Source organism: Periophthalmus magnuspinnatus, chromosome 11 (genome assembly GCF_009829125.3).
Source record: "Periophthalmus magnuspinnatus isolate fPerMag1 chromosome 11, fPerMag1.2.pri, whole genome shotgun sequence".
Classification (NCBI taxonomy): Eukaryota; Metazoa; Chordata; class Actinopteri; order Gobiiformes; family Gobiidae; genus Periophthalmus; species Periophthalmus magnuspinnatus.
Window position 1 is genome coordinate 31,118,315 of NC_047136.2, and position 19,631 is coordinate 31,137,945.

Below are 19,631 nucleotides of genomic sequence, written 5' to 3' on the forward strand. Positions count from 1 at the left end.
CAACAGTTTCTCAGTGAATCAGTCACTATTTTTAGCTGAAAATCACCTAAACAGGACCAGGAATGCTTGGATTGGTCACAGGTTCCAGAAAAAAATGTATTTCCTATATCCAATTTGTATTTTTTCTTAAAACTGGCTAAAAAAGGCTGTTTTTGCTAATGTGTCAATGTGTCACCATGGTAACGGCAGAACATTCCGCCATAGACATACATAGAGAAGACCCCCAGTGTGATGTCACTGCAAAGTATGAATAACCTTTAAGCTTATATTAAACAAGTATGCATACAGTGGTTCCCTCTCTAGACTCCACCTGCATCTCTTCATAGATACACCGTGTAACCGTGTATGGGCCACTTTAAGGAGAGAGAATATGGCAAACCCTCCAACAGAAAAGTTACATAGTGCTCTTTTAAATGACATATCTAACGATATCTAATCTTATACATTTAGTATATTATTTAAGCATCGTTTAGCCACGCAAATACATATTTGAGTTGGCAAAGTTAATAATCCCAGGTGTAGAGTAGCAGCAGAGGCATACTGCAGTAGTACCCTTGAGCAAGACACTTCCTCACCACCTTGCCTGTTTTTGTCATGGATCAGGTGTTTGTGCAATGGTGACTGAAGAAGAGGCACTCTAAAGAACAGTAAAGGTGTTCATTCTTGTCCAAGTTTACATGTTTCAACTACTTGGAAAGCTTGTCATTTCTTTAAGCTTCCTGTCGCCCTCCCTCCTTAGAAGGCGGAGTTTGTCAGTACTTCAGTCTGCTTCTCTCTCTCTCTCTCTCTCTCTCTCTCTCTCTCTCTCTCTCTCTCTCTCTCTCTCTCTCTCTCTCTCTCTCTCTCTCTCTCTCAAGGCGGACTTTATACCGTACTTTTCAGTGTACTTTGCTCTGTGCTCTGCTCCAGTTTGTGTCTGCAAAATGTGTAGTCATGGCTCATTTTGAGTTCAAGCGTTTGGACTTCATCCTGACGATTGTGGGGCTGCTGGCTCTGGTGGTGGACATTATCCTGGACATATTCACGGCGATCAGGTTTTACACAGACCAGGATTACGTTCGTTTGGGTATATTTATCTTTTTCCTGGTAGCTTCATCTCTCCTGGTGCAGGCCTATAGCTGGCTCTGGTATGAATATGATGAGTTTAAGATGGTCACAAACGTGGAGAAGGTCCCCAGCAAAAAGTCTCTCAAGATCCTCCATTTTCTGCAGCTCGGGACGTACCTCAGGTGAGACTCTGGACTTACACTAAACTGATAAGAAACTAAACCTAGACTGAATGCATTCACCCATGATGTTTTGGACAGAATCATGTGCACAACATAAATAAAATGCAAAACTGCAATAATGTATAATAATAATAGGACTGAAACTAACGTTTTAAATGTGAAAGAAATCCATTTTTAACCAAATACATGTTTAAATATGGTGTCTGGAGACTAATGCTGCTCTCTTTATTATACAATGTCTTTTGGCATTTATTTGCAGACTGTATATTACCTAATCAGTGATTACAATTATCAAAATATGATAACAGTAAGTTTGACTCTTGATTAGTCATGATTATTCTGATTATTATTACATTCATATTAAGGCCATAGCCATCAATCTATCTATTTTTTTTTTTTTTTAGCTAAATGCAATGCACTAACTGTAATTGTATGATAATGATATGAACACACACACTGTGGTTATAATAACATTCATCTTCAGACTAATTCAACAAAATGAACTCCAATCTCCAGCACTCTCCCTCATTACCTGTTTCTTTAATATAAAGTGTGTCTCTGTGTTTTCAGTTTGTTTTGTGACTTCAAATGAACACATGCTTTTATTTGACCAGGTCATAATCCTGAGCTGTATGTTACAGCTAAACTAATGTCACTGTCAAATACAGTTTAGACTTCTGGGTGTGTCCCAACTGTTGGAATGTGAAACTGAAGATAAACTCAACTGAACAAAGTTAAAGTGAATGTGCAAGTTTAAACCAAAGTTTATCTGTTTGAAAATGTTTCTAAGCAACAGCTGTAAACAAAGCTACATATGTATACATACCAACTTTGAGTTTTGGTTTATAAGAACCAAAACTGAAAGCAGCACTCTTTCTATTGAATAATACTATCATAATGAGGATAGTGCTAAGCTATTCTTATAAATACACTCTCTCTTCCCTCCTCCGCCCCCATCTCCAACAGCAGCAGACCCACCAGTCTGTTCAGCCTCTCTTCTCTGGTGTTCTGCCACAAATGTATTCATTAAATGTATTAAGCCTGTTCCAGCCAAACAAAGCACACTGAAAGATACACACAACACTGCCAAAGTAAATGTGCAGGTTTAAATGGAACTTCATCCAGTCAAAAATATTTAAGTGTGCTGTACGAATGTTCAGTTACAGCGTTATTAAGAATCAAAAACAGAACAACTGGAAGTCTGTGTAATCCCTTTGACTGCTCATCCAAGCCACTTCTTCAGTTCTGGTCAGATTAGTACTGGACACTGCCTTATATCTGTCTGAATGAAGGAGCTAACTACACTGAAACTCTAAACAGCTTTTATTTACAGTTTCTGGTTATAGGCTATGTCTATTGAGCTACACTAAGTGTGCACTGTGTCTGAGTCTTAGCATAATCACACAACTCTTAATGGGTGTTTTTCACACCTATTGTCATCCTGGCTAGCTCTATTGTTCTCTTTGTTGAACTATTGGAACAAAAAAAATATATATAACACAATAAGTTATTTGCCCTTCTTATAAATGCACTCCCTCACCCCTCATCTGCTCCATCTCCAGTATTTTTTTTGTGATCCGTTAAATACTATTAACTAATACCTGTATTTAGGCCCGAGCCCCTACAGGGCATGGGGCCAATTGCTTCCGCAACGATTAGTGCATGGGCGAAGTTGACAAAGTTGCGTGAAGTTGCCCACTGGCCTGACTCCAGTATCCTAGCAACCCATGCCATAGGCATGGGATATGCATGATTGTCCTTGCTAACATGTCATCATCACCATTGACTCAATGTTGACAAAGGCAGCGCAAAGTGCTCATGTCCCCAAACACGCTCCTGGCATCGAGCCCTATCCAAACACCCACGCCACAGGCATGAGCCATATTTATTACTGCTAAAATGAATGGAAGTCAATAGAAAGTCAATGGGCGGTGCATTAGAGCTCATCATTCGCCATTGACACCACAGTGGGGAAAGTCGAGAGCTTTCAAAAAATGTATAATATGCCATTGTAATGTTAACAGATATAGTGTTTTTGCTAAAAAATATATATATTTTTTTTCTTTCTGCTCTTTGAGTAGGAATTTGACCCCCTGAACATAGTCAAAAACTCACAAAATTTTGCCCAAAAGAAAAAAAAAAAATATAGCGGCTTTAACCATAATTTTCTTTTGTCTAAAACAAAAAATCTGCTCAGTTCTGCCAACACCCTAACCAGCGTTCCCACATGCAGCTTGAAATAATTTTCCAGAACTTTTCTAGGATGTTATTAATTATGTAATAACAACATCTACAAATACATGACCTCTTCCTTTCTACTAAATAAGTAGTTGAGAAGTCCACAAATAAAGTTCTTGTGTTTGAAATTTAATTTGATTGTGAATTTGAACTGAACCCAAACATATTAGTAAAATATGTTTAACTACTGTAGAATGTGTATTCTGCACTGCATCCCAATGGTTGTGCTTCTAAAACAGAAAATGATGCCTTCGTGTGATGGTAAGTTGATGCCTACAGCAGATAATACAAAAGGTATAGGGGGCTTGAGCATCCTCCCCCCAAGAAATATCGGACAATAGAGGTGTAATTTTAGTGAGTTTTAGAAGTTTTTCAAAATCCCAGCTGTTCTTTTTCCAGGACATTTAGCCCTTTTTCTAATTTTGTGAACAAATATACTGTCAAAAATCAACATTTGTGAACAAAACTACTAATGAAAATTGGCTGTTTTTTGGCACAAGTGTGTTTGGAGGAAAAAAATGCCACCCAGATGAATCAATGGAAAGTCAAATTAAAACTGAATGTGTTTTTGGTGTAATTTTAAGTCTAAATTAGCTAATGTAGACCTAAAATGACACAAATTTTAGGTCTAAATTTAAAAATTGTCATCTCAAAAAAGTCTGTGTTTTTTATGGGTTGCTGTGGTTGCAAAATAGCGTATGTTCAACTTTTAGAGTCATATTCACTAACTTCTGTAGAAATCATGTTTTCTTTTCTCCTGCAGACACATGGGTGTGATGGAGACTGCGATCTGTAAGTACCTGCAGCTGAAGGGGGTAGAGGGGATGGGGCCTGACCTTGGCGACGCCGCGGTCTGTTTGAGTCATGATGTTGCGATGCTTCGGATCGTAGAAGCCTTCTCAGAGTCTCTGCCTCAACTTGCACTCATGGTCACAACCAACATCCAGAAGAAACAGCAGCAGCAGGCCTTACCAGGTGAGAACTGGACAAACAAACAGATTGGCGTTTCAAATGACATCACAACATTCTAACGGCCTGTCATATTTAATACAGATGGAGACAGCTTAAATGAAGATTGCTCTAATGCAGATTACTTTTGTTAAACACTGAGTTCTTGGGTCTAGTCACTGATAGATATGATCAGGTCCAACAATTTGAACTTACCTTTTGGATATTTCATGTCAAAGTACAATGTAATCAACAGGGAAAACTGTCTCTGTCCCCATTTGTTAGTATGACGTCATCACATTATAGAGCCTGAAAACCACCCTTTAAAGTAGAACTAAACACTAAACACACTTTTCTTTGCTACTAATCCAATCCAATCCACTTTATTTATATAGCACATTTCATAAAGAAATTGTTTCCAAAGTGCTGCACAGAGACAAAGTGACATAAAAAATAAAATCAATAAAACACATAAAAATAAATTAAAAAAACACAGAGGACCACACAACTCACGCGGTGTTAAAAGCCAGAGAATAAAAGTGGGTCTTAAGTCGAGACTTAAAACACTCTACAGTGGGAGCTGTTTGAACGTGGGGGGGCAGGGCGTTCCACAGTTTAGGTCCAACCACAGAAAAGGCCCTGTCCCCTCTGGTTTTAAGTCTGGTCTTAGGGACCTCGAGCTGGAGCTGGGCCTCAGACCTCAGAGCGCGCACCGGGATGTAAATTTTGATGAGGTCCGAGATGTAATCTGGGGCCAGACCATTCAAAGCTTTAAAAACAAACAATAAAATCTTAAAATCAACTCTAAAATTAACAGGAAGCCAGTGCAAAGATGCAAGAATTGGTGTAATATGATCGTGTTTTTTGGTTCCTGTTAAAAGTCGTGCAGCAGAGTTTTGGACTAACTGCAGTCGGTAAAGCGAGTTTTGTGAAATGCCAGAATAAAGTGCATTGCAGTAGTCCAGGCGTGAAGAAATAAAAGCGTGCACGTGTAGCAACTACGTGATGTAAGGAAAAAGCTCAATTAGCAGTGAGGCAATACTATGGTGCAGTCGCTATATGGTAAGAAAGGGTTAATGGGCTAATAATCAGAAAACTAGAGAACGCTCTAGGAGGGAGTGACAGGAGACTGAACTTGCGTTTGGTTGGTACCATATATTACAAATAATAAATGACATGCAACATTTAAGACAAACAGTTCACATGAATGGCCATTCAAAAGTGCAGTAAATATTTACAATCAGCAAGCGCTTGAAACAATTCAAAAATAATTCAATGCAAAACCAATAATGGCAGTGCAATAATACCAAGAGAGTCAATAGTTGTTAAAGTGCCATGTGTCAGAGTTCCGCAATTATTGCACTAGATTGAAAAGGTCCGAGTCCAATTAATGTGCAAAAAGGCAACTTATCAATGTCTACCCAGCTCACACACAGTTCAAAGCCCCATCTGGGAGAGGACTGGGTTCCAGAGGGGGAGGTAGGTGCAAAAGAGGTCCAGGGAAATTTCCACAGGTGTGTGTGATAGAGCAATGGGTGTGGGTGTGTTGGGAGAGTATGATGGGCTGCCAAGAGCCCCCTACCAGCCCGGTGGGAGAAGCGCGGCTCCGCGGCGCGTGCTCCGTGATGCGTGCTCCGCGTTGCGTGCTCCGCGTTGCGTGCTCCGCGTTGCGTGCTCTTAGGACAGGTCAGCGTCTCTCTCAGGACAGGTCAGCGTCTCTCTCAGGACAGGTCAGCGTCTCTCTCAGAACAGGTCAGCGTCTCTCTCAGAACAGGTCAGCGTCTCTCTTAGGACAGGTAAACGCTGTAGACTTTCTTCACTAGCTCGCCATCGGGATCAAAGACTTGACCGGTTACGCAGATGTATCACACACAGCCCTTTTTGACTTGTGTGCGAGTCACAGCAAACGGTTCTCTGCAGCACGCCTCTCCGTTAGCCTTCCCCACACACACCTCTAGCCTCACCCAGCTAGTGCCGGTATGATAATAACTCCGGTTGGCCCCGTTGTATCACGTGACCACGGAACCTTCACTGTGATTGGCTAGAGTGAACCATGTGATGTAATGATGTGCAAAACCCGCGAGAATGACTAAAAGTACCGCGTGATTTGGCAACTTAGACAAAATATAGTCTAGAACACCAGGAGAGAGAGAAAGGGGAGAAAAAGAGATATACAGGATTTGTCACCTGGGTTACACCCTCCCCCCTTAAATCCATGCAACTCCGGTGCATGATGCTACAGAGAGATCGAAGTAAACAGACGTTCAGAAGTGGGAGTGCTAAAAACTTCACCATATGCGTCAGCTAAGCTGTGAAATAGCGTTTGCACAACAGAGATTAGCGGTTTACCCAAAGCGGTGTACTGTAAGCGCTTTGGAGGTCGTCGTTGTCTTGTTGACTGACGGATAGTAGAATCAGAGTCAACAGCACCTATAGGGTCAGTGGCATGTATTACATCACTACCCTCAAAGTCAGTAGTAGAGGTAAGTGCATCACCAGAAACAGTAGGTGGTTGCAAAGCCGAATTGGGAGATGTCACTGCCGGGCCTCCGAGCTCTGGACTTCCTTCTGACAGCCGCGTCTCAGGGACAATGGAATCTTCGGGATCTGGTAGGACTTCTTGAGGTAAGTATTCATCCTGTTCCACTTCCCTTTGTTCCACAGGCTCTCCAGAACCAGCATCCTCCTCCTCACTGGATGAAGATGGATCCAAAGCGTCGGACACACGGGAGGACTCTCCAACATCAGGTAGGTTACTTTCAGGTAAGTGTGTAGTTTCAGGAATTGGACTTTCAACAAGGAACTTCACAGGTTGTGAAATTGAGACTTGAGGAACTCTCCATTCATCTTCTTCACTCAAACACTCTTCTTGATCAACAACTGGCTGGCGTTGACTGCGAGTGTGATGTTTACGTGGAGTTGGAATGGGTTGCAGTTCCGGTTCTCGACTCTCAGGTAAGAAGCCACATGGAAGTAGGAGATCTCGGTGCAGGGTTCGAGTTTGTCCAGCTGGATCAGGTTCAGGACGTACAGTGTAAACGGGAAGATCTCCAGCACGGTTGACAACAATGTAAATGTCCTTCTCCCACTTATCTTCCAACTTGTGTTTGCCACGGAGTCGAACATTCCGGACGAGTACTCTGTCTCCTTCTTCCAAAACTGAAGGTTTGACCCGAAGATCGAAACGAGTTTTGTTCCTCTCAGCAGACTTGGTTGCATTCTTGGACGCTAGCTGATAACTTTCTTCCAGGCGGAAGCGGAGGTTCTGCACATATTGAGAGTGCGAGGTGGAAGAGGCATCTCGAACTGGAAGACCAAAGGCAAGGTCTACAGGTAGCCTTGGTGAGCGTCCATACATCAGCTCGTAAGGAGTGTAGCCGGTCACTTCATTTTTGGTACAATTATATGCGTGAACAAGTGGCTTGACGTACTCCTTCCATCTCTTCTTCTGTTCTGGCTCCAATGTTCCCAACATGCTCAGCAGTGTTCGATTGAACCTTTCAACGGGGTTCCCACGAGGATGGTATGGCGTGGTGCGAGTCTTCTCAATGCCAGCGATTTCACAGAGTTCCTTTATGAGGTGAGACTCGAAATCGGGCCCTTGATCCGTGTGCAGACGTTCTGGGATGCCATAATGAACAATAAAATTCTCCCACAGACATTTAGCAACTGTCTTCGCCTTTTGATTGGCAGTTGGTATGGCCACGGCGTACTTGGTAAAATGATCTGTGAGGACCAGGATGTCTTTGGTGTTGGAACGATCAGGCTCAAGCGTCAGGAAGTCCATGCACAGGAGCTCAAGGGGTCGGCTGGTCTTGATATTCACCAACGGCGCTGCTCGTTCAGGGAGTGCCTTCCGTCGAACGCAGCGGTTGCATGCTCTTATCTTTGTTTCTACATCTGCTGCCATGCGTGGCCAGAAGAAGCGTGATCTCACGAGGTCAAGTGTCCTTTCCACCCCCATGTGACCCATATCATCATGAAGACTGGCAAGGACCACAGGTCGTAGTTCTACAGGAAGTACCAGCTGGAAGGACACATGCTCTCCCTCTCGCCTTCTCCGATACAAGAGATCGTCTTGAAGCTCGAGACGGTTCCATTCTCTCAGCAGGAGGGCAACATCTGGCAGCTCTTTGCGCACAGTGGGGGGAATTTTCTCACCAGTTCTGAGTTGGTGAATAACTTCACGCAGACAGGGGTCGGCTCTCTGCTTCTCCTGGAGATCTACGTGGGATAGTGACGGCACGACTGGAAGCCCCTGGTGAGCCTCATCAGCATAACTGTCGGGAATGACAGTGACAGACATGCTGAGAGACTCAACCAGAGCGATGCAGTTCTCAGTTGGACCCTCAAGACTGGAAGCTCTCACCAGACAGCTGCGACAAATGGCGGCCACAACGTCTGGATTGAGTTGCACTGCAGTGCTGTTGTCACGGTGGTCACGGGTGAACTGATTGACCAGGTCCCATTCTTTTTGGCTGTGAGTATCAGCTGGCAGGTGATGGGGACGACGGGAGAGCGCGTCTGCATCTTGGTTTTGACTTCCGGCTCTGTACTGCAGTTTGAAGTCATATGTCGAGAGGGCAGCAAGCCAACGGTGACTGGCCGCATCGAGCTTGGCAGATGTCAGGATGTACGTAAGTGGATTGTTGTCCGTTATTACGGTAAACCTAGAGCCATACAGATAATCATGAAATTTCTCAGTGACACTCCACTTGAGCGCTAAAAATTCCAGTTTGTGCGCTGGGTATCTGGACTCGCTCGTAGACAGTCCCCGGCTGGCATACGCTATGACACGCAGCTTCCCATCCTGCTCTTGGTACAAAGCTGCTCCAAGACCTGTGGAGCTTGCGTCCGTGTGCAGGATGTATGGTTCTTTTGGATTTGCAAATCCAAGCACAGGGGCCATTGTGAGTTTGTCGATTAGCGTATTGAATGCATCCAAACAACTGCTTGTCCATCTCTCGTTAAATGGTTGTTTGGGGTCAAGCTGAATTTTGGGTGTTGGGTTCTTGCCTTTATGAGTTGGAGAATACCCTCTGGTCAAATCGTTCAGGGGCTTGGCGATGGCAGCATACCCGTGGATAAATCGGCGGTAATACCCCGCGAACCCCAAAAAGGACCGCAACTCCTTGAGTGTTCTTGGGATCGGCCAAGATTTGAGAGCATTAATCTTGTCGGGGTCAGTCTCCACTCCCTTCTCAGAGACAATATGGCCCAGGTAACGCACTGACGACTGGAAAAACTTGCATTTTTCTGGCGATAACTTGAGGCCATAATCTTTAAGGCGCTGTAGAACTCGCAGCAACCTGCTCTCATGTTCTTCGAGGGTCTCTGAAAAGATGATTAGGTCGTCCAGGAAGACCAGAACCTCCTTTAGATGTAGGTCGCCCATGCATCTTTCCATGAGGCGTTGGAATGTGCTGGGCGCGTTGGTAACGCCTTGTGGCATGCGATTAAACTCCCAAAAGCCCAATGGGGTTACAAATGCTGTCTTGGGTTTGTCCAGTTCTGCCATTTCAATTTGGTAATATCCTGATTTCAAGTCAAGGACGCTGAACCATCGGGAGCCAGTGAGAGCTGTGAAGGACTCCTCTAAATTTGGGAGCGCGTAAGCATCCTTGATGGTATGAAGATTGAGCTTACGATAATCGATACACAGCCTCACATCTCCGTTCTTCTTACGGACAACCACAATCGGTGACGAGAAGGGTGACTCCGACTCACGTATCACTCCCGCCTTCAACAGGTCCCTCAGATGTTCACGCACCGCCTCAATATCGCGAGGATGAATGGGACGAGCTCGGTGTTTAAATGGAGTTTCATCGTGAAGGCGGATGTGATGTTTGACACGGTCGGTGCGCCCAAAGTCCAGGTCATGGTGTGAGAATACCTCAGAGATCTGTTCCAGCTTGGAGATGACTCGATCCTTCCAGTCAGGTGGTATTGGTGAGTCTCCGAAATCGAACTCCAGCTTTGCGTTGGATTTCTGCTGTGCATTGGTGGAAACACAGTGGGATAGGATCTGAGGTAACATGGTGAGTTCAGCGATGACACTCAAGGGCGAGAGTGTAATGGTCTGTCTGGTTTCATTAGTGACGATGATCGGGAGCTTGTGAGGTGGATGGCTGGGCAGTGTCACAAGACAGCGTTTCACATAGAGGCCTCCAGGCAGTGGTGTGGCTGGTTGTTCAATCAGAGCGCACTGACTGACGGGTGGTGGATTGGCACGGATGGACCCCTCGATGACCATAGTGTGGCCTGCTGGAACTTGGACCGAGGATTTACTAGCCAATCGAACAACACCATCGCAGGCTTCTTGGGTTTGTTTGTGCCGTAACCACAGAAGTTGGAGGACTGCTCGGTAGCCATGCTGAGATGGTTTATAGCTGGCACACTCACTCTCCATTCGTTGCTCATAGAGCGGCTCCAGGGTGTTCATCCCTATCAAAATCTGGCTATGAAATCCTGCGCCAACATCAGGGACTACAAGCGCCAGAGTATGTACGTCCAGATCTGCACCAATGAATTCTTCTGGAAAAGTAACTGTCATTTCGATGTATCCAAGGTATGGGACTTCTTGGCCGGCAGCTCCTTCTACTTGCAACAGTTCTGTTATTGGCTTCACTGGTTGGTGGGAGAGATGTTGGTTGTAGATGGAGATGGGTAAAGTCGTTACTTGCGATCCAGTGTCCAGCAAACACCGAAAATCTTGACCGGCAACTCTAACTTGGCCCATACATCTGGATCCAATCAATCCTTTTGGCAGATGGTTGGTCTCAGGGGAGGTGGCATGTGACTCACTGCTGCACTTCACTTTCTGCCTGATGGGACGTTGTTGACCCTCCGCAGTTCCCATTTGTCCCTCAACAGGAACTCGTTCTAGTTTAAAGACGCGTTGTGGGGGTTCAAATTCTGCCATTTTTTCTTTTTGTCTGCAAACTGCTTCTGTTTCATAGCTACCAGTGCTGGATTTGGATCTTGGTCGCAGTTTGGCTTAATGTGTCCGTCTTCACCACAGTTATAGCAGTAACCCGGCTTGGGTCCTGAACTCGGTTGTCTGTTGGAGCGGGACTGTTTCTTGGTCTTGGTGCCTTCATGAGGCTTACTGCCGTGAAGGGATTTAGAGGGAACAGACTGCTTGGTGGAGATGAAGGACATCAGCTGCTTCTGTATGTCGGCTAGCTGCTGAGCGAGCTGCTGAGTGATTGTGGTCAGGGCGTCAACCTTGGATTCTTCTGAGGGGTTGGCATAGGCGTATTGGGCGTGCGCCCCGGCTCTGGCTCTTGAGCCGAGGTGCTGCTTCATACGCTGGGCCTTAGCAGCTGCTCTGTCTTCCTCAGTCCTAAGCATCAGCAGGAAATCAGCAAAAGATGGTGGGTGGGACTTTAGTTGCTTTAACTGCAATTCTGAAATAAGGGTGTTATCCCAGCAGCCGCGACAAAACTGAGTGAGTAGATGTCGGTCTAAATCAGTGACCAAGACTCCTCCCCTTTTCAGAGCCAAATTAAGGGCTACTTGGAGACGTTGCAAGTAAGCTGATGGCTTTTCGTCGGCATTTTGAAACATTTCCATGAACTTTATGTATAGCTCGTCACCATCTTGGACAGTCCCGTAAGCAGAATCGAGTATTTGGAGGTAAGTCTTTGGGGAAGTTTCTGGTTTGAGATGTTTAACCATATCTGCTGCTGGTGGGAAGAGACTTTCGACAATTTTCCTTGAACGTTGTAAATCAGAAACAGCAGGATCTTGGAGAAGTAATTCGACACCAGAGCGCCATGTTTCAAAGTCACTTTCATGTGGGGGTCTTGGGATTCGACCAGAGAATGATCGAAGTTTCTGGGGGGACAAATGTGAAGCGCTGTCATCACTCTTGATGATATGCTCTACTATGCACCGTTGGACGCCTGGTGGGTTCAGATCAGGAATTGACATGGCTGCAACCGAATGCCTGGGCATATGCTGGCGCTGCACAAAGTCATCAGAATTTATTTGGGGTTGTGGCCGCTCTTCCTTCACTTCGGCTACAGATGAGCCCTCAGAAAGTGACGACTCCACATCCTCATCAACATCATCATTTCCATCTTCCTTCCTGAGCTCGGTGACAGATTGGCCCAGCAGTGACATGACTTCTTTGAGGACCTCTGCATAGGTTTGACCAGTAAGTCTGGCTAAGCTTTCCAAGTCACTCAGGTAAGTTTGTGTTTTAAGCTTACTCTCATACTCAGAGCACAAAGTTGCAAGCTCACAAATATCATATTTAACTTTTTCAGTACTAGCATAAGTGTACGGCAAAATCTTTCTCAAAGTAGCTAGAGCTTCACTTGACTCAAACTCTACAAGAATCATATGTTCAAAAATGCAATCTGATTCTGTGATAACTTTAACTTGTGACAATTTACCATACTTAGCCAAGAACTCAACAACTTCATCATCTATTTCCGCCTTTACTGAGTATTTAACCGCAACAGAGTTTGGAATCTTTATGCCATATTTCACCAAAGTGTCCATGTTTGCAACAAATGTCACTTTACTATTTTCCAAATTCAGTCCACCTGTACAACCCTCCTGGCTAGCTCGCCACAAAATATGTAGCAACTACGTGATGTAAGGAAAAAGCTCAATTAGCAGTGAGGCAATACTATGGTGCAGTCGCTATATGGTAAGAAAGGGTTAATGGGCTAATAATCAGAAAACTAGAGAACGCTCTAGGAGGGAGTGACAGGAGACTGAACTTGCGTTTGGTTGGTACCATATATTACAAATAATAAATGACATGCAACATTTAAGACAAACAGTTCACATGAATGGCCATTCAAAAGTGCAGTAAATATTTACAATCAGCAAGCGCTTGAAACAATTCAAAAATAATTCAATGCAAAACCAATAATGGCAGTGCAATAATACCAAGAGAGTCAATAGTTGTTAAAGTGCCATGTGTCAGAGTTCCGCAATTATTGCACTAGATTGAAAAGGTCCGAGTCCAATTAATGTGCAAAAAGGCAACTTATCAATGTCTACCCAGCTCACACACAGTTCAAAGCCCCATCTGGGAGAGGACTGGGTTCCAGAGGGGGAGGTAGGTGCAAAAGAGGTCCAGGGAAATTTCCACAGGTGTGTGTGATAGAGCAATGGGTGTGGGTGTGTTGGGAGAGTATGATGGGCTGCCAAGAGCCCCCTACCAGCCCGGTGGGAGAAGCGCGGCTCCGCGGCGCGTGCTCCGTGATGCGTGCTCCGCGTTGCGTGCTCTTAGGACAGGTCAGCGTCTCTCTCAGGACAGGTCAGCGTCTCTCTCAGGACAGGTCAGCGTCTCTCTCAGGACAGGTCAGCGTCTCTCTCAGGACAGGTCAGCGTCTCTCTCAGAACAGGTCAGCGTCTCTCTTAGGACAGGTAAACGCTGTAGACTTTCTTCACTAGCTCGCCATCGGGATCAAAGACTTGACCGGTTACGCAGATGTATCACACACAGCCCTTTTTGACTTGTGTGCGAGTCACAGCAAACGGTTCTCTGCAGCACGCCTCTCCGTTAGCCTTCCCCACACACACCTCTAGCCTCACCCAGCTAGTGCCGGTATGATAATAACTCCGGTTGGCCCCGTTGTATCACGTGACCACGGAACCTTCACTGTGATTGGCTAGAGTGAACCATGTGATGTAATGATGTGCAAAACCCGCGAGAATGACTAAAAGTACCGCGTGATTTGGCAACTTAGACAAAATATAGTCTAGAACACCAGGAGAGAGAGAAAGGGGAGAAAAAGAGATATACAGGATTTGTCACCTGGGTTACACACGACTAAACTGTGTATATTGTATATTAATAGCATCATCTACTGTTTCTAGTCATTCTGTGGCATTTTTAAAGTGAACTAGGTATTTGCAGCTCTGTGTTTCAAAAACAGTCTAAAAGTCAATGCTGCCTTCAGTGTCCACTGCAGTTTCAAGTACTACATCACATCACGCAGAACTGCCCTGATGCTGTATTTATGTGATCATGGAAACACAGAAAAAAACAAGATTGAACACACCACGGCTCCCAATGTCAACTTGGAAACTGTCACATTAACAAATTTTGAAGTGCAATATATTGTAAGTAAATATAGATGATAAACAATAATTTGCATCTTGTAATGAGTCATAGAAGTTATTATTAACCTTTTACGGCACATACAACCATAAAATAACACAAAAAATCCACAGCAGTGCGATGCAAAAGTACAATCGAGAAATACTGATCCCCCAAAAATATTGTTCTAGCTTTCATATACTGAACGATAAGTCATTCAGTCGTATTGATTATTGTGACAGACCTACTTGGAAACTGGTGTGGAAGCATTGGACTGAGACTCCTCAGTTTACATCACAGTGACAGGGTTCCGTTTGGGAATGGAGGACAGAGCAGATTCAAAATTAGAGGAATTTTGTTTTAAAATACACTGAAGGTTCTACCTTTGTACTTTGCACACCAATCAGTCACTCACACCATCCTCCAATCACACCATCCTTCAATCACACCATCCTCCAATCACACCATCCTCGATTTTAGAGCAGGTTTAGCGCTGCTTTAGTTCTGCTTTAGTCATCTTATCTCTGCCTTTCTGTCCCCTGTTCTTAAAGTCTTAACCTCAGCCTTCTTCATCTCTTCGACACTGATGTCATACTTTAGTCTTGGTTGGTCCTGGTTTAGTCCTGGATTTATCCCTGCTTCAGTCCACTCACCCCTTCCTCTCTCTTTTCAGTTATTAAAGCCATCGCTTCAGCCTTCTTCGCCTCCATGACCGTGATGTCCTACCATCGCTCGCTGCGTTCGTTCTTGAAGGACAAACAAAAACAGACATTTTGTTCATCTGTGGTCTACTTGTCCTGGAATTTTCTCTTGATCTCCGCCCGGGTCGCCGCTCTGGCCCTGTTCTCCTCAGAGCTCCCCTGCTACATCTGCATACACTTCCTCTGCTCCTGGTTTGTACTTCTAATTTGCGTGTGGTGCTGCCAAACCAACTTCATGAACAGTAAAGAAGGAGAGGTTTTGTACCGTGGGACTGTGGCTCTCATCTGGTACTTCAACTGGTTTAACGTAGTCAAAGGAAATACTTTGTGGAAGACAATTCTCTATCACGGATACATTTTGGCCGATATAACACTTCTCTGTGGGTTGTGGTTTTGGAAAATTAATTCTAAAGATCTAAAGAACTTCAACTACTTGCATTTACTTGCATATGTCCTTATTTTTTTTGTTTACATATTGGGGCTTGTAGTTAAGTCCATCTACTATCACTGTTTTCATCCTAAAGTAACTCCAGCAGACTTTAAATCTGAAGATGAAACTGTAGACACAGTACTTGAAGATTCTTCTACAGAAAGGGTCCCAGATGAGCCTGATGAGCCTGGATTTAGAAGGATAATCACACAATTGGACAGTGGGCGGGCTATGAGGAGAGGATCAGGAGACAAAGTGAACAACAGAATGAAGAAATTGGCTGAACATTTCTACTCCTGATTGGTCCTTATGAAGTAAATTATAATTTCAAGGTATTTTGCTCATGTATTGCTCACATACATAAAATTTGTGCTACAATGTTGAATGGGTTAAATGTGAATGTGTGTGTTTTTGCCAAGATCTGAGTTTAAGGGTCACTCACTCTGATGGTGGTGACCTTGTGAGGCAGAGTTGTCCCAGGGCAGACTGACAAAAAGGTGGCTGTGAAACCTTACCAACGATGTTTCCAACCAGCCGGTTTAATCCTGGTTTAGACCTGCTTTAGTTCAGTTTATTCCTGGTTTTGATCTGGTTTAGTCCTAGTTTAGTCTTCATTAGCCATGCTTTTTGGATGCAGTTTAGTCCTTGGTTAGTCCTACTTTAGACTCAGTTTTCCCTGGTTTAATCCTGGTTTAGACCTGATTTAGTCTTGGTTTAGACCTGATTTAGTCCAGTTTAGTCCTGGTTTTGATCTGGTTTAGTTCTAGTTTAGTCTTCATTAGCCATGCTTTTTGGACGCAGTTTAGCACTTGGTTAGTCTTACTTTAGACCCGTGTTTGACATGGTTTAGTCTTGGTTTTGACCTTGTTCAGCCCTGGTTTACTTCTCATTTAGTCCCGGTTTAGTCCACTAAACTAATCTGTTTATAGAAGTGAAAGAGGACATTGGGAGTAGACTTGGACTCCTGACCAGTCACACTGCAGTGACCCAGTGACTCGGGGTATTAGGTTTAACACAAACTAAAAGAGGAAATTGTTTGAAATATAATATTAGTTTTACACAAGCGCTTTTAAAAATATGACTACTTAAAGGCCATGTGGGTTATATTCATATAGCAATGCAGCATGCCCCTAGTTTAACCTGAGCTTGGGACATATCAGAATTCTCAGGTGGAATTTGATGTTTAACTCTCAGATTGCAGACTTGTCCTGGTTTATGGTTAATACCTCTGCAATTCCTGGGCCTATCCACATGAGCCAATCTCAATCAAATAATGAGAAGGTTCAACATTTGTGGATCATACGCTTGGACTTGTCTTTCGAAAACAATGAATCTCTCATAGAGTCACATAGGGCCCTAATTTTAGAATTAGAACTATTTGTTGTCACAAATGTGGGCTTTGGTCAAAATTAGACAATATTATGGTGCAAAATGTATGGTAAAAACTGCACATCCTTGGAGCTGGTTTATGTTTAATATCTCTATAATTACAATAATGAGTTTGAGGAGCCAATCTCTTGCAATATTGGTACTCTTCTTCCATAGGGTAATATATTTTTGAGCTGGAATCGCATCATCAACCTGTGGGTCAGAGGATCTGACCATTCTACTAATAATGAATGACTGTTGCCTTTGTGCAGCATTTTGCTTTACAAATAAATGTGACTTGACTTGACTAATGAAGTTTATGTCTCTAGTGGGATTGGAACCGCCAACCTTTGGATCAGTGGACAAACTCTCACTGACACTCGCACTAAGTGAGCTACTGTCACCCCCAAATAAGTCATGATGTGAATATTTATAATGTAATGTATTTCTGGCTTTGTTTGAATTTTGCACAGCAGTATGAAGTTAAATATTATCAAGTATTTCATTTGTATATTTCAGTTTCTTTTATTTAAGAAGACTGGAAAGAGTCCACACAGAAACTAGCACATATTTTAGTTTCCCTGCATCAAATGTTTACTTTATATTTTGTTAAAGCAACACTGTAACCTTTTGGTCATGGAAACATCACCTGCATGACTCCAGGAAAATTAAAACTATACTTAGGGACATTCTCCATGGAGATACTTACTTATTTCTCCCTATGGACAATATGGGCTATTAAAGCCAAAGGCACATTTCCATGGAAACAAGCAGGAAGGCGCCCTCTAACAGGCAAAGTAAAAGTCAGGTTTGTGGAGATGCAAATCAGCTCAGAATAAAGTGTGTTTTCCTTTATTCTTCAATACAATATAAACAAACCAAAATTTAAAAAAAAGTCTACCTTTTGTATAAAAGCTGCGTGCTTCGGATTTAACTGAATGCCTTTCAGTTTTGTTCATTATACTATGTTCGAAATGCATTAAACTGGAACTTAAAGTGGAACCAGCAACCCATCTGCAACCAGACTGACACCCATCTGAAAATAGTAAATGTTTTGATTTCGAGCCTCACGATGAGATGGTCCCATGTTTGATTCCCCGGCTGTAGTGGGGTCTTTCGTGGTCTTCGTGGTCCTGTGTGTTTCCTCCCAGTACTTTTCCAACACCCCTAAAAGCAGGAGTGGATATCTGGAGATGGGTCCCCGCGTCCTGCTCCTGACAGTGAAACATGGGTTAAATGCAGAGAACAAATTTTCTACTTGAACAAAAACATCTAAACAAACTGATTAAAAGTGCATTATGTGACTTTTCTGGCTTGACTCCATGAATATGATACTTACTTTATTGGAATATTCCACAGCATGGCATTAAACATAACCAAAACATAAACAATGGATAAAATCCTCCTGCAAAAAGACTGGTTCAAAATGGGTCCCACTGCTCCTGACAGGTTTATCCCACAGACACAGCAGGATGGGTCAACTGCAGGCTTAACTCAAGAGACACTGAAGCATGGGTCAAATGCAGGTGTAGTCCAGAGACACTTGAAGATGGGTCAAATTCAGATGACAAATTTCCTTACGAAGCCAATAAACTGTACATTAACCTCGGATCCATCGCGCATTTGCTCAGTTAAAGATGTTTTACTTCTGAATCTATCACGCATTTGCTCAATTAAAGATGTTTTACTACTGAAAAATACCTTGTAAAAACATGCATTCTTATTTTGAGTTGGGTCACCTCTCCACAGATTTGACCAGTAACTTGGCCTGATGCCATCACTGCTTGTCTCCATGGAGATAAGTTTACAATAACAATAACATAATGCATATTTAAATGACTGTTTCACAAATTCTGCAGATGAGCTTTCTGTATAATTAAAAACAAGGGGTAAATGAATTGAACAGAAACATGCTGGCAGCTTTAATCTGAACAAAAATGACATACAGAAATAACAGAATATGATCACAACCCAAAAGTACATCATTTGGAACAATGTTGTACTACTGAAATATTGTTATTCTTACATTTGGATTCTTCTGGTAAGATTATCGTTAAAGGTTAAAGGCCAGTACAGGAGAATGACAATTTTAGAACATAAATTGAATCCTGCATTAGCAGAGCTACGTAACAGTCACTGAAAAACAAAGGCAGTCGACTAAAATAAACATTCAAAACATGTTGAAATCAAACAAAAAAACAATAAAAGTGTGATGGAAAAATGTCAATAGTCCTGGTTTAGTCCCGTTTTAGTCACGCTTTAAACCTGCTTTAGTCCTAGTTCAGTCGTAGTGTAGTCCTGGTTTAGTCCTGGTCTAGTCCTAATTCTGGTTGACAAATTATAGTTACAGCAAATGTAATAACCCTATTATTTCAAAGCAATTGTTTTTTGATTTTAGATCCAATTATTTGAAGCTTCCCTTTAAAAATATGTTAAAAAGAACATGAGGTATTTAAATGTTGGTTCAGTCTTTGCTTTGTCATTGTGGTGTTGTCTATATTGACTTGAGTACATTTCACATTCTATGCCAAAGTAAGACAACATAAAAATCATAATATGCATTCAAATGACACATTGACATGTAAATAGTTATTGTATTGTTATTGTGGAGTGCTAATGTTCAAGATTGAGACAACTCAAATCTACATTCA

General features: G+C 43.1%; 2 protein-coding genes across 3 annotated transcripts in view; one reads left to right on the plus strand and one right to left on the minus strand.

Annotated features, from left to right (window-relative positions):
• Positions 1-19,631, minus strand: part of LOC117393383 (cell division control protein 42 homolog) — a 274,271-nt gene that overhangs the window by 231,454 nt on the left and 23,186 nt on the right. The gene's annotated exons all lie outside the window — the stretch shown is intronic.
• LOC117393382 (XK-related protein 8-like) lies at positions 887-17,982 on the plus strand. Of its 2 annotated transcripts, XM_055225350.1 has the most exons (4): positions 887-1,229; positions 4,231-4,442; positions 15,155-15,944; positions 17,310-17,982. In XM_055225350.1, the coding sequence occupies exons 1-3, from the start codon at positions 934-936 to the stop codon at positions 15,910-15,912; spliced, it is 1,266 nt and encodes a 421-aa protein (XP_055081325.1). In that variant the 5' UTR covers positions 887-933; the 3' UTR covers positions 15,913-15,944; positions 17,310-17,982. The 2 variants fall into 2 exon arrangements, with proteins under 2 accessions (XP_055081325.1, XP_033847391.1); XM_033991500.2 differs by having other exon boundaries at positions 15,155-17,982.